Raw genomic sequence first — 14627 nt, forward strand, 5'->3', positions numbered from 1 at the left:
TGGTGAAAGAAATCAAAGAGGACACTAACAGATGGAGAAATATACCATGTTCATGGATTGGAAGAATCAATATAGTGAAAATGAGCATACTACCCAAAGCAATCTGTAGATTCAATGCAATCCCTATCAAGCTACCAACAGCATTCTTCACAGAGCTAGAACAAATAATTTCACAATTTGTATGGAAATACAAAAAACCTCGAATAGCCAAAGCAATCTTGAGAAAGAAGAAGGGAACTGGAGGAATCAACCTACCTGACTTCAGGCTCTACTACAAAGCCACAGTTATCAAGACAGTATGGTACTGGCACAAAGACAGAAATATAGATCAATGGAACAAAATAGAAAGCCCAGAGATAAATCCACCCACATATGGACACCTTATCTTTGACAAAGGAGGCAAGAATATACAATGGATTAAAGACAATCTCTTTAACAAGTGGTGCTGGGAACTCTGGTCAACCACTTGTAAAAGAATGAAACTAGAACACTTTCTAACACCATACACAAAAATAAACTCAAAATGGATTAAAGATCTCAACGTAAGACCAGAAACTATAAAACTCCTAGAGGAGAACATAGGCAAAACACTCTCTGACATACATCACAGCAGGATCCTCTATGACCCACCTTCCAGAATATTGGAAATAAAAGCAAAAATAAACAAATGGGACCTAATTAACCTTAAAAGCTTCTGCACATCAAAGGAAACTATTAGCAAGGTGAAAAGACAGCCTTCAGAATGGGAGAAGATAATAGCAAATGAAGCAACTGACAAACAACTAATCTCGAGAATATACAAGCAACTCCTACAGCTCAACTGTAGAAAAATAAACGACCCAATCAAAAAATGGGCCAAAGAACTAAATAGACATTTCTCCAAAGAAGACATACAGATGGCTCACAAACACATGAAAAGATGCTCAACATCACTCATTATCAGAGAAATGCAAATCAAAACCACTATGAGGTACCATTTCACACCAGTCAGAATGGCTGCGATCCAAAAGTCTACAAGTAATAAATGCTGGAGAAGGTGTGGAGAAAAGGGAACCCTCTTACACTGTTGGTGGGAATGCAAACTAGTACAGCCACTATGGAGAACAGTGTGGAGATTCCTTAAAAAACTGGAAATAGAACTGCCTTATGACCCAGCAATCCCACTGCTGGGCATACACACTGAGGAAACCAGAAGGGAAAGAGACACGTGTACCCCAATGTTCATCGCAGCACTGTTTGTAATAGCCAGGACATGGAAGCAACCTAGATGTCCATCAGCAGATGAATGGATAAGAAAGCTGTGGTACATATACACAATGGAGTATTACTCAGCCATTAAAAAGAATACATTTGAATCAGTTCTAATGAGGTGGATGAAACTGGAGCCTATTATACAGAGTGAAGTAAGCCAGAAAGAAAAACACCAATACAGTATACTAATGCATATATATGGAATTTAGAAAGATGGTAACAATAACCCTGTGTACGAGACAGCAAAAGAGACACTGATGTATAGAACAGTCTTATGGACTCTGTGGGAGAGGGAGAGGGTGGGAAGATTTGGGAGAATGGCATTGAAACATGTAAAATATCATGTATGAAACGAGTTGCCAGTCCAGGTTCGATACACGATACTGGATGCTTGGGGCTGGTGCACTGGGATGACCCAGAGGGATGGAATGGGGAGGGAGGAGGGAGGAGGGTTCAGGATGGGGAACACATGTATACCTGTGGCGGATTCATTTTGATATTTGGCAAAACTAATACAATTATGTAAAGTTTAAAAATAAAATAAAATTTAAAAAAAATTAAACTTTGCTGATAAAAATGAGAAAGTGCTTGCATGGAATGGTTAGAAGAACTGACTGGAATGGGACATATGCTAACTTTTTCAGGTGATAAAAATATTCTGTATCTTGTTTTTAGTGTTGTTTAAATGCATATACGATAGTGGAACATCTAAGGTCTTGCATTCTATTGCAGGTAATTATACATCAATAAAATATTTTAAAAATCATATCAAATTTGACTTCAGTGGTATTCTTCCCCCCAAAATCCATAACTCTAGTATAATAATGAGAAAAATATCAGATAAATCCAAATTGAGGAATACTGTACAAAATACACGACAGTACTATTCAAAGTTATAAAGCTCAGATAAAAGAAGGAAAGATGTAGATATAGTCACAGAGTGGAAGAAATTAAAGACAAATGCAGTGTGTTATCCTGGATTAGGTCTTGAAGGAGCAAAAGGAAATTCATGTAAAAGCTGGTGAAACCCAAATAAAATCTGGAGCTTGGTTACTAGTGATGTATCAATGTTGGTTTCTTCAGTTCAGTTCAGTTTAGTTGCTCAGTTGTGTCCAACTCCTTGAGACCCCATGGACTGCAGCATGCCAGGCTTCCCTGTCCATCACCAACTCCCAGAGCCTACTCAAACTCATGTCCATCACTGGTTTCTTAGTTTTGATAAAAATATTACAGCAAAAATATTTTTAACATCATGGAAAATAGGTAAAGTACAAGACAATTCTATACTGTATTACTTTTGTAACTTTCCTATAAATTGAAAACCATTCCAAAATACTTTACTTAAAAACCATATCATAAAAACATAAAAAATGTTTTCCAATAATAAAAACTAGTATAGGCCAGGAAATGATTGGACTGGGAGTTTAGAATTAGCAGATGCAAACTGGTATATACAGTTTGGGTAAACAGCAAAGTCCTACTGGATAGCACAGGAAACTATGCTCAATATCCTGTGATAAATGATAATGCAAAAGAATATGAAAAGAATGTGTATACACACACATACATATGTATAACTGAGTCACTTTGATGTACAGTAGCAATAAATATAACACTATAATTCAACTATACTTCAATGAAAAATGAACTTTAAAAAAGCTAGTATAAGATGTGCAAGATTTTAAAGCTTTATTTAAAGATATTAAAACCAGTTTTTCTCAAATTGACCTAAAATTGCACTACAGTTTCCCTCAAAATCCCAAAAGAATATTAGTAAGTGCTACTCGGCAGTTGAGCAAACATAAGAGAAAAAGTGAAATTGGGTTGCTATTTATACCAAACACAGAAATAAATTCTAGATTGATTAAAGATCTATGTAGTCAAACTATAAAACTCTTAGATGGCAACACAGAAGAGTATCTTTATGACTCTGCAGTAGGGAAAGAAATAAATAATAAAGGAAAGGGTTGAGAAATTAGTTTACATTAAAAGTTAAAGTATATTTTGTTCATCAAAACACACCATAAAATAGTGAAAACAAAACAGAATCAGACTCAGAGACATAGAAACAAACTTATGGCTACCAAAGGGGAAAAGTTGAGGCGGTAGGGAGGAGGGATAAATTAAGAGCACGGGATTGGAGACTGGTGTGGAGATCATAAAGGTGGGAAGCCACGGGGGGAGTGGTGGGGAGGCCATCCTAAGATGGCAGATAAATAGGACAGGGAGACCACTTCTCACCCAAATTCATTGAAAGATCATTTGAACGCTGAGCAAATTCCACAAAACAACTTCTGAATGCTGGTGGAGGACACCAGGCACCCAGAAAGGCAGCCCATTGTCTTCAAAAGATGTTTTATCACTGGTGCAGTATGGATAGAGAAGTTTTGAGGCCACTGTAAGAATAAGACTGAAAGCCAGATGCAGGAGGCTTAAATGCAAAACTTGAGAACACCAGAAAACTCCTGACTCCAGGGAACATTAATCAACAAGACTCATCCAAAAGCCTCCATACCTACACTGAAACTAAGCTCCACCCAAGAGCCAACAAGTTTCAGAGCAAGACATACCGAACTAATTCTTGAACAACGCAGGAACATAACCCTAAGCATTAAAATACAGATGGCCAAAAGTCACACCAAACTCATAGACACCTCAAAACTCACTACTGGACACTTAATTGCACTCCAGAGAGAAGAGACCCAGCACCACCCACCAGAACACTGACACAAACTGCCCTAACCAGGAAACCTTGACAAGCCACTCATCCAACCCCACCCACAGGGAGGAACTTCCACAAGAAAAAGGAACCACAAACTTCCAGCCTACAGAAAGCCCACCCCAAACACAGCAATCTAAACAAGATGAAAAGGCAGATAAATATTCAGCAGGCAAAGCAACATGATAAATGCCCACCAAACCAAACCAAAGAGGACGAGATAGGGAGTCTACCTGAAAAAGAATTCAGAATAATGATAGTAAAAATGATCCAAAATCTTGAAAACAAAATGGAGTTACAGATAGTCTGGAGACAAGGATTGAGAAGATGCAAGAAATGTTTAACAAAGACCTAGAAGAAATAAAAAAGAGATAATGAATAATGCAATAACATTAATGATCTCATTAATAATGAGATCAAAAACACTCTGGAGGTAACCAACAGTAGAATAACTGAGGCAGAAGATAGGATAAGTGAGGTAGAAGAAAGAATGGTGGAAATAAATGAAGCAGAGAGGAAAAAAGAATGAAAAGAAATGAGGACAACCTCAGAGACCTCTGGGACAATGTCAAAGGCCCCAACATTCGAATCATATTAGTCCCAGAAGAAGAAGACAAAAATAAAGGCCATGAGAAAATACTTGAGGAGATAATAGTTGAAAACTTCCCTAAAATGGGGAAGGAAATAGCCACCCAAGTCCAAGAAACCCAGAGAGTCCCAAATAGGGTAAACCCAAGGCAAAACACCCCAAGAAACATATTAATCAAATTAATGAAGCTCAAATACAAATATTAAAAGCAGCAAGGGAAAAAGAACAAATAACACACAAGGGGATTCCCATAAGGATAACAGCTGATCTTTCAATAGAAACTCTTCAGGCCAGAAGGGAATGGCAGGACATACTTAAAGTGATGAAAGAGAAAAAACTACAACCCACATTACTGTACCCAGCAAGGATCTCATTCAAATATGAAGGAGAAATCAAAAGCTTTACAGACAAGCAAAAGCTGAGGGGAATTCAGCACCACCAAACCAGCTCTTCTGTGTTTCTCTAAACAGGAAACACAGAAAAGGTGTATAAACTAGAACCCAAGACAACAAAGCAAATGGCAACAAGATCATACTTATCAATAATTACCTTAAATGTAAATGGGTTGAATGCCCCAACCAAAAGATAAAGATTGGCTGAATGGACACAAAAACGAGACCCTTATATATGCTGTCTACAAGAGACCCACCTCAAACCAAGGGACACATACAGATTGAAAGTGAAGGGCTGGAAAAAGATATTTCATGCAAATGGAGACCAAAAGAAAACAAGAGTAGCAATACTCATATCAGATAAAATAGACTTTGAAATAAAAGCTGTAAAAAGAGACAAAGCAGGACACTACATAAAGATCAAAGGATCAATCCAAGAAGATATAACAATTATTAATATATATGCACCCAATATAGGAGCACTGCAATATGTAAGGCAAATGCTAACAAGTGTGAAAGGGGAAGTTAACAGTAACACAATAATAGTAGGAGACTGTAATACCCCACTCACACCTCTTGATAGATCAATTAAACAGAAAATTAGCAAGGAAACACAAACTTTAAATGATACAATGGATCAGTTAGACCTAATTGATATCTATAGGACATTTCACATCAAAACAATGAACTTCACCTTTTTCTCAAGTGCACATGGAACCTTCTCCAGGATAGATCACATCCTGGGCCATAAATCTAGTCTTGGTAAATTAAAAAAAAAATTGAAATCATTCCAAGCATCTTTTCTGACCACAATGCAATAAGATTAGATGTCAATTACAGAAGAAAAACTATTTAAAATTCCAACATATAGAGGCTGACCAACACACTGCTGAATAACCAACAAATCACAGAAGAAATCAAAAAAGAAATACAAATATGCATAGAAAAGAATGAAAATGAAAACACAACAATCCAAAAACAATGGGACACTGTAAAAGCAGTGATAAGGGGAAGGTTCATAGCAATACAGGCTTACCTCAAGAAACAAGAAAAAAGTCAAATAAATAACCTATCTCTACACCTAAAGCAACTTGAAAAGGAGGAAATGAAATCTTAAAAATTAGGGCAGAAACAAATACAAAAGAAACAAAAGAGACCATAGCAAAAATCAACAAAGCCAAAAGCTGGTTCTTTGATAAGATAAACAAAATTGACAAACCATTAGCCAGACTCATCAAGAAACAAAGGGAGAAAAATCAAATCAACAAAATTAGAAGTGAAAATGGAGAGATCACAACAGACAACACAGAAATACAAAGGATATAAGAGACTACTATCAGCAACTCTATGCCAATAAAAAGGACAACTTGGAAGAAATGGACAAATTCTTAGAAAAGTACACTTTCCAAAACTGAACCAGGAAGAAATGGAAAACCTTAACAGACCCATCACAAGCATGGAAATTGAAAGTGTAATCAGAAATCTTCCAGCAAACAAAAGCCCAGGGCCAGATGGCTTCACAGCTGAATTCTACCAAAAATTTAGAGAATAGCTAACACCTATCCTACTCAAACTCTTCCAGAAAATTGCAGAGGAAGGTAAACTTCCAAACTCATTCTACGAGGCCACCATCACCCTAATACCAAAACCTGACAAAGATGCCACAAAAAAATAAAACTACAGACCAATATCACTGATGAACATAGATGCAAAAATCCTCAACAAAATTCTAGCAAACAGAATCCAACAACACATTACAAAGATCATACACCATCACCAAGTGGGCTTTATCCCAGGGATGCAAGGATTCTTCAATATCTGTAATCAATCAATGTAATACACCACATTAACAAATTGAAAAATAAAAACCATATGATTATCTCAATAGATGCAGAGAAAGCCTTTGACAAATTTCCACATCCAGTTATGATAAAAACTTTCCAGAAAGCAGGAATAGAAGGAATATACCTCAACATAATAAAAGCTATATATGACAAACCCACAGCAAAAATTATCCTCAATGGTGAAAAATTGAAAGCATTTCCCCTAAAGTCAGGAACAAGAAAAGGGTGCCACTCTCACCATTACTATTCAACATAGTTTTGGAAGTTTTGGCCACAGCAATCAGAGCAGCAAGAGAAATAAAAGGAATCCAAATTGGAAAAGAAGAAGTAAAACTCTCACTGTTTGCAGATGACATAATCCTCTACATAGAAAACCCTAAAGACTCCACCAGAAAATTACTAGAGCTAATCAATGCATATAGTAAAGTTGCAGGATATAAAATCAACACACAGAAATCCCTTGAATTCCTATACACTAACAATGAGAAAACAGAAAGAGAAATTAAGGAAACAATTCCATTCACCATTGCAACAATAAGAATAAAATACTTAGGAATATATCTACCTAAAGAAACAAAAGACCTATATATAGAAAACTAGAAAACACTGGTGAAAGAAATCAAAGAGGACAGAAATAGATGGAGAAATATACCATATTCATGGATCAGAAGAATCAATATAGTGAAAATGAGTATACTACCCAAAGCAATCTATAGATTCAATGCTATCCCTATCAAGCTACCAACGGTATTTTTCACAGAAGTAAAGCAAATGATTTCACAATTTGTATGGAAATACAAAAAAACCTCAAACAGCCAAAGCAGTCTTGAGAAAGAAGAATGGAACTGGTGGAATCAATCTGCCTGACTTCAGACTATACTACAAGGCTACAGTCATCAAGACAGTATGGTACTGGCACAAAGACAGAAATATAAATCAATGGAACAAATTAGAAAGCCCAGAGATAAATCCATGCACCTATGGACACCTTATCTTTGACAAAGGAGGCAAGAATATACAGTGGAGAAAAGACAATCTCGTAACAAGTGGTGCTGGGAAAACTGGTCAACCACTTGTAAAAGAATGAAACTAGAACACTTTCTAACACCATACACAAAAATAAACTCAAAATGGATCAAAGATCTAAACATAAGACCAGAAACTATAAAACTCCTAGAGGAAAACATAGGCAAAACACTCTCTGACATAAATCACAGCAAGATCCTCTATGACCCACCTCCCAGAGTAATGGAAATAAAAGCAAAAATAAACAAATGGGACCTAATTAAACTTAAAAGCTTTTGCACAACTAAGGAAACTATAAGCAAGGTGAAAAGACAGCCTTCACAATGGGAGATAATAACAGCAAATGAAGCAACTGACAAATAATTAATCTCAAAAATATACAAGCAGCTCATGCAGCTCAATTCCAGAAAAATAAACAACCAAATCGAAAAATGTGCCAAAGAACTAAACAGACATTTCTCCAAAGAAGACATACAGATGGCTAACAAACACATGAAAAGATGCTCAATATCACTCATTATCAGAGAAATGCAAATGAAAACGTCAATGAGGTACCATTTCATGCCAGTCAGAATGGCTGCTATCAAAAAGTCTACAAACAATAAATGCTGGAGAGGGTGTGGAGAAAAGGGAGCCCTCTTACACTGTTGGTGGGAATACACACTAGGATAGCCACTATGGAGAACAGTGTGGAGATTCCTTAAAAACTGGAAATAGAACTGCCATAGGACCCAGAAATCCCACTGCTGGGCATACACACCAAGGAAATCAGGACTGAAAGAGACATGTGTACCACAATGTTCATCGCAGCACTGTTTACAATAGCCAGACAAGAAAGTAACGTAGATGTCCATCAGCAGATGAATGGATAAGAAAGCTGTGGTACATATACATAATGGAATATTCAGTTCAGTTCAGTTGCTCAGTTGTGTCCGACTCTTTGCAACCCCATGAACTGCAGCACGCCAGGCCTCCCTGTCCATCACCAACTCCCGGAGTTCACCCAAACTCATGTCCATCAAGTCAGTGATGCCATCCAGCCATCTCATCCTCTGTTGTCCCCTTCTCCTCCTGCCCCCAATCCCTCCCAGCATCAGAGTCTTTTCCAATGAGTCAACTCTTCGCATGAGGTGGCTAAAGTATTGGAATTTCAGTTTCAGCATCAGTCCTTCCAATGAACACCCAGGACTGATCTCCTTTAGAATAGACTGGTTGGATCTCCTTGCAGTCCAAGGGACTCTCAAGAGTCTTCTCCAACACCACAGTTCAAAAGCATCAATTCTTTGGCACTCAGCTTTCTTCACAGTCCAACTCTCACATCCATATATGACTACTGGAAAAACCATAGCCTTGACTAGATGGACTTTTGTTGGTCAAGTAATGTCTCTGCTCTTTTAATATGCTGTCTAGTTTGGTCATAACTTTCAAGAGTAAGTGTCTCTTTATTTCAAGGCTGTAGTCACCAAAGCAGTGATTTTAGAGCCCCCCAAAATAAAGTCTATCCCTGTTTCCACTGTTTCCCCATCTATTTCCCATGAAGTGATGAGACCAGATGCCATGATCTTTGTTTTCTGAATGTTGAGCTTTAAGCTAACTTTTTCACTCTCCTCTTTCACTTTCATCAAGAGGCTCCTTAGTTCTTTTTCACTTTCTTCCATAAGGATGGTGTCATCTGTGTATCTGAGGTTATTGCTATTTCTCCCAGAAATCTTGATTCCAGCTGTGCTTCATCCAGCCCAGTGTTTCTCATGACGTATTATGCATATAAGTTAAATAAGCAGAGTGACAATATACAGCCTTGCAGTACTCCTTTTCCTTTTTGGAACCAGTCTGTTGTTCCGTGTCCTGTTTTAACTGTTGCTTCCTGACCAGCATACAGGTTTCTCAAGAAGCAGGTCAGGTGGTCTGGTATTCCCATCTCTTTTAGAATTTTCCACAGTTTATTGTGATCCACACAGTCAAAGGCTGTGGCATAGTCAATAAAGCAGAAATAGATATTTTCCTGGAACTCTCTTGCTTTTTCCATGATCCAGCAGATGTTGGCAATTTGATCTCTGGTTCCTCTGCCTTTTCTAAAACCAGCTTGAACATCTGGAAGTTCACGCTTCACATATTGTTGAAGCCTGGCTTGGAAAATTTTGAGCATTACTTTGCTAGTGTGTGAGATGAGTGCAATTGTGTGGTAGTTTGAGCATTCTTTGGCATTGACTTTCTTTGAGATTGGAATGAAAACTGACTTTTTCCAGTCCTGTGGCCACTGCTGAGTTTTCCAAATTTGCTGGCATATGGAGGGCCACACTTTCACAGCATCATCTTTTAGGATTTGAAATAGCTCAGCTATATGTATATGCCTATTACAATAGTGAAAATACAACACTGACACCTCTAAGTCCTGGTGAGGATGTAGAGCAACAGAAACTCTCATTCATTGCTGGTTGGTATGCAAAATGGTACAGCCACTTTGTCAGGCAGTTCAGTAGTTTCTCACAAAATTAAACACCTCTTACCAGTTAATTCAGCGATCATGTTACTCGGTAGTTACCCAAATAAGTTGAAAATATATGTCCACTCAAAAACTTGCACACTGAATGTTTACAGCAGCTTTACTCATACTTGCTAAAACTTGAAAGCAACCAAGATATCCTTCAGTAAGGGAGTGGACAAATAAATTGAGGTAGATCCATACATTCTATGCTGACAAAGGTCCATATAGTCAAAGCTATGGTTTTTCCGGTAGTCATATATGGATGCGAGAGTTGGACCATAAAGAAGACTGAGCACCGAAGAATTGACGTTTTCAAACTGTGGTGTTGGAGAAGACTCTTGAGAGTCCCTTGGACTGCAAGGAGGTCAAACAGTCAATCCTAAAGGAAATCAATCTTGAATATTCATTGAAGGACTGATGCTGAAGCTGAAGCTCCAATACTTCTGGCCATCTGATGTGAAGAGCCAACTCACTGGAAAAGACTCTGATGCCAGGAAAGATTGAAGGCAGGAGGAGAAGGGGATTACAGAGGATGAGATGGTTAGATGACATCACTGACTCAATGGAAATGAGTTTGAGCGAACTTAGGGAGATGATGAAGGACAGGGAAACCTGGTGTGCTACAGTCCATGGAGTTGCAAAGTGTTGGACACCACTGACCAACTGAACAACAACAGATCCATACAATGGAATATTAGTCACTGCCAAAAAGAAATGTGATATCAAGTCTTGAAAAGACGGAGAGCACTTTAAATGTATATCAATAAGAAAAAGAAGTCTGAAAAGGCTACATTCTATTTGATTCCAACTATACGACATTCTAGAAAAGGCAAAAACATGGAAACAGCTAAATGACTGCTGGTTGGATGATCCTTCCTTTGAACAAGCATGGAACAAGACCTTTAGGGTAGTAAAACTGTTGTGTGTGATGCTATTAATATAATGTTGCCCACATATCTCTCTCCGTCTGTCCCTATTTTTCTGTCTGTGTGTGTGTGTGTTTCTGTCTGTACATACATGTCAAAATCCATAGAATGTAGGATTCAAGAGTGAATCCTAACAGACAATGGACTCTGGGTGATGATGTTTCAATGTAGATTCACCAGTAGTAACACCTGTACCACTCTGGCACAGGATTGTTGATAGTAGAGGAAGCTGTACTTGTGTAGGGGTAAGGAGTATACGAGTGCTATACTTTCTCCTTAGTTTTGTTGTGAGCCTAAAACCTCTTGGAAAAATAAAGTCTACTAAGAGAAAGCTATAGTGAGATACAATTACACATCCATCAGATTGTTAAAAACTTAGAAGTGTAAAAATATCAGTTGATATTTTTGTTGATATGGAGCAATCCTAGCAATTTTGTACGCCTTAGGGGAATACATGTTGACAGAACTGCTTTGGAAAATAACTTGAATTTATCTAATAATATAAAACATGCACAAATCCCATGAGTCAGTGATTCCAATGTTAGGTACATTCACCATGGAAATTTCCAAAAAAAAAAAAAAACAGCTGAAAACAATTAAATGTTTATAACATAAACCACATATTTGTATAACAGAACACATAATAAAAAAATGAATAATCAGTATATGCACCAATCTGGATGAGGCTCAGAAATATAACAGAAAAAGGAAGAATATATTAGACATGGAATCCAAAAACATTAATAAAACATTGTTTAGCTATATCATAGTTTTAAATTTCTACTGGTGTCTCCCTTGTTTTTCTTTGTCCATACAACACTATTTTGATGCCATATAACAGAAAGTTAATTATGTGTCCGTCTTTTCCACTTGTACTACACTAGCACTTTGAAGGTAGGGTTCATATCTTACCATAGGGAGGGCCAAGAGCTCAGAATGTAATGAAGCCTTAATAAATTCTTGTTAAACTGTATTTAATTTCAATTAGTTGGTTTGATTAGATTTTTGGTTATCTGAGTATCCTCTTATCTCCAAATTTCTTTCTTTTCATAGGCTTGGCAATTTCGCTTTGCTTTTCTTATGCCATTTATCTTCAAGCCTATAACAACTGCAATATGGGGAATACAGGTTCTCAGGCTAGAGATATAGGGAAACAACCACAGGAGACATTTTCACTCAGCCTTTCAATTTTCTATAAAGTAAACCCTAACTAGTTTGGGTAATTTAAATTTAGCTCCATGTTACTTTCCCTCAAATTTAAAAACAATAGTGGATAATTAAAATAAAGACAACAATGCTAATGACATGGTGTCACAAGAAATTATTTGACAAGATTGCTATAAAATATTACGCACTACCTGTGATTGGAATCTTCCAGTATGAAAATTACGAGAAATAAAAACACACTGAGGATGAGATTTAATCTTCGCCTTTGATGGTCTTTGTCTGCATTTCTCATCAACTGCTTTAAATTTAGAGTCTTGAAATATTTCTCTGAAAAATATTTTATAGAGAACATTACTAAACATGTATTATAAAACAAAATCATTGTTTCTAACAGTCCTACATAAATGGTTTAAAATCAGAATATATTATTACATATTTACTTTCAAAAGTGCAAATCAACTTATATATTCTCTTCTCATATGTTACTGATTTCACAACACCTATTTTGTTCATAGAATGTAAATTAAGCTACCTCCTCACAGGGTTAATACTTCCAGTTTGAAGATCAACCATTAGTTTTTGATAATCTTCTCTCTCTGGCTGTGAGATAATCAACTTTAATGTCAGTTAGGCTTTTCATAGATCTGCCTTTAATGGCATAGGAAATTAAATGAATGGAACTCATTGGCCATTTTTATATTTAATAATATCTGCAATAGATGGGGAAACAGTAGAAACAGTGTCAGACTTTATTTTTTTGGGCTCCAAAATCACTGCAGATGGTGATTGCAGCCATGAAATTAAAAGACGCTTACTCCTTGGAAGGAAAGTTATGACCAACCTAGACAGCATATTAAAAATCAGAGACATTACTTTGCTAACAAAGGTCCATCTAGTCAAGGCTATGGTTTCTCCAGTGGTCATGTATGGATGTGAAAGTTGGACTGTGAAGAAAGCTGAGCACCAAAGAATTGATGCTTTTGAACTGTGGTGTTGAAGACTCTTGAGAGTCCCTTGGACTGCAAGGAGATCCAACTGGTCCATTCTAAAGGAGATCAGTCCTGGAAGTTCATTGGAAGGACTGATGCTGAGGCTGAAACTCCAATACTTTGGGCCACCTCATGTGAAGAGTTGACTCATTGGAAAAGACTCTGATGCTGGGAGGGATTGGGGGCAAGAGGAGAAGGGGACGACAGAGGATGACATGGTTGGATGCCATCACCGACTCGATGGACATGTGTTTGGGTGAACTCCGGGAGTTGGTGATGGACAGGGAGGCCTGGCGTGCTGCGATTCATGGGGTTGCAAAGAGTCAGACACGACTGAGTTACTAAACTGAACTGAACTGGCAAAAGTAAGTAGAAGGAAACTGAATTGAAACTAATGACTTACAAGGGAAGAATACGTGGAATCTTTATGCATGCAGCCACATTATTTCTAAAATAATGAAATAGCAAGTAAAACTCCAGCTGATTGAAGACAGTTAAGTATATATTATAGTTTATAATAGTAAGTCTAGACTTAATTAAAAATATTTTTCCATTTCTTTTTTCTGAGGTACTAGAAATTTTCCAAATTAATTCAAGAGATCATATTATGTTACTTAATACAGTATTAACAATTAAAATCCATTCACTTATTGAATTCAATTTACTTAGCAAATATATACTGAGTACTTACTATGTGCCAGGCATTATGCTGGGTGTTATATACAGTGGCAGGGGAGAAAAAGCACAGCCCCTACCCTCATGGAACTGTCACTGTGCTCATGGAGCTTAAACACTAGCAATGAAGACCGATAGTAATAAAACAAACACAAGAAAATGAAAAGCTTACAACTATGGAAAGTATTATCAAGGAAAACTACCTGCTACTCTGTGTATATATAAGAAAGGGAATTAACCTGATTGGAAAGGTCAGGGAAGGCTTTTCTGAGGAAGAAATGATTGGATTAGGCATCTGAAGAAATGGGAGCACTTATTAGATAGAATGAGTGGAGGAGGGGAGATGTAGGAGTAAGAACATTCTAGTCAGAGAGAATATCAAGTACAAAGACGTAGTGGCCACATAGGACAGAGTAGCAGAAGTACAGAAAGCAAGAGGGAAAGTGGGAAATGAAATTTGAGAATATGCATGGGGAGACCATGTAGGGCCTTAAAAGTCATATTGTTTTCTCTTTATCCTAAAATCACTGGAATGTCCTTCACAGTGGGATGGGGGTGGAAGCA

The 14627-nt window shown here is 37.2% G+C and overlaps 1 protein-coding gene across 1 annotated transcript in view; it reads right to left on the minus strand.

Annotated features, from left to right (window-relative positions):
• The window catches only part of C6H1orf185 (chromosome 6 C1orf185 homolog), a 50531-nt gene that overhangs the window by 16896 nt on the left and 19008 nt on the right, over window positions 1-14627 (minus strand). The window contains exon 3 of the mRNA XM_044945025.2: window positions 12591-12726. Coding sequence (XP_044800960.1) covers window positions 12591-12726 — 136 coding nt within the window. The remainder of the gene's footprint in view (window positions 1-12590; window positions 12727-14627) is intronic.

Source organism: Bubalus bubalis, chromosome 6 (genome assembly GCF_019923935.1).
Source record: "Bubalus bubalis isolate 160015118507 breed Murrah chromosome 6, NDDB_SH_1, whole genome shotgun sequence".
In the NCBI taxonomy this organism is placed as follows: domain Eukaryota; kingdom Metazoa; phylum Chordata; class Mammalia; order Artiodactyla; family Bovidae; genus Bubalus; species Bubalus bubalis.